Source organism: Apaloderma vittatum, unplaced genomic scaffold (genome assembly GCF_000703405.1).
Source record: "Apaloderma vittatum isolate BGI_N311 unplaced genomic scaffold, ASM70340v1 scaffold87, whole genome shotgun sequence".
NCBI lineage: Eukaryota > Metazoa > Chordata > Aves > Trogoniformes > Trogonidae > Apaloderma > Apaloderma vittatum.
This window is the reverse complement of record NW_009726549.1, coordinates 1-269: the sequence shown is the minus strand read 5'-3', so window position 1 is coordinate 269 and position 269 is coordinate 1. Positions and strand designations below refer to the sequence as shown.

Here is a 269-nt window from a genome sequence, read left to right as displayed (position 1 = left end):
GCGGGGTTGGGTGAGAAGACTCCCCCTGCCATACCTTCCCGGGGTGTGCAAGTCCGAATACAGCTGGCTTTTGGATTGATCGAGGGAGAAAAGGCTGCTGGCTAAGCTCCTCTCGATCTTGGCCAGGCTGTGGCTGGGGGCTACCAGGCTCTCCAGGTCAGTGTCAGGCTGGAAGCGGTTGAGCAGGCTGAAGCCGAAGATGATGGTCAGGACTGCGGGCACAGTGAGGAAGAACACCGGATGCCTGCTCACGAATAAGCCCAGCTTGT

The 269-nt window shown here is 59.1% G+C and overlaps 1 protein-coding gene across 1 annotated transcript in view; it reads right to left on the bottom strand.

The window, feature by feature from the left end:
• PTCHD4 (patched domain containing 4) overlaps nucleotides 1–264 on the bottom strand; it is a gene marked incomplete at its 5' end in the record, with an annotated part of 81205 nt that extends 80941 nt beyond the window's left edge. The window contains 2 exon segments of the mRNA XM_009873317.1: nucleotides 1–2; nucleotides 4–264. The exon segment at nucleotides 1–2 is cut by the window's left edge and continues 262 nt beyond it. Coding sequence (XP_009871619.1) covers nucleotides 1–2; nucleotides 4–264 — 263 coding nt within the window.
• Between the last annotated feature and the right edge of the window lie 5 nt (nucleotides 265–269).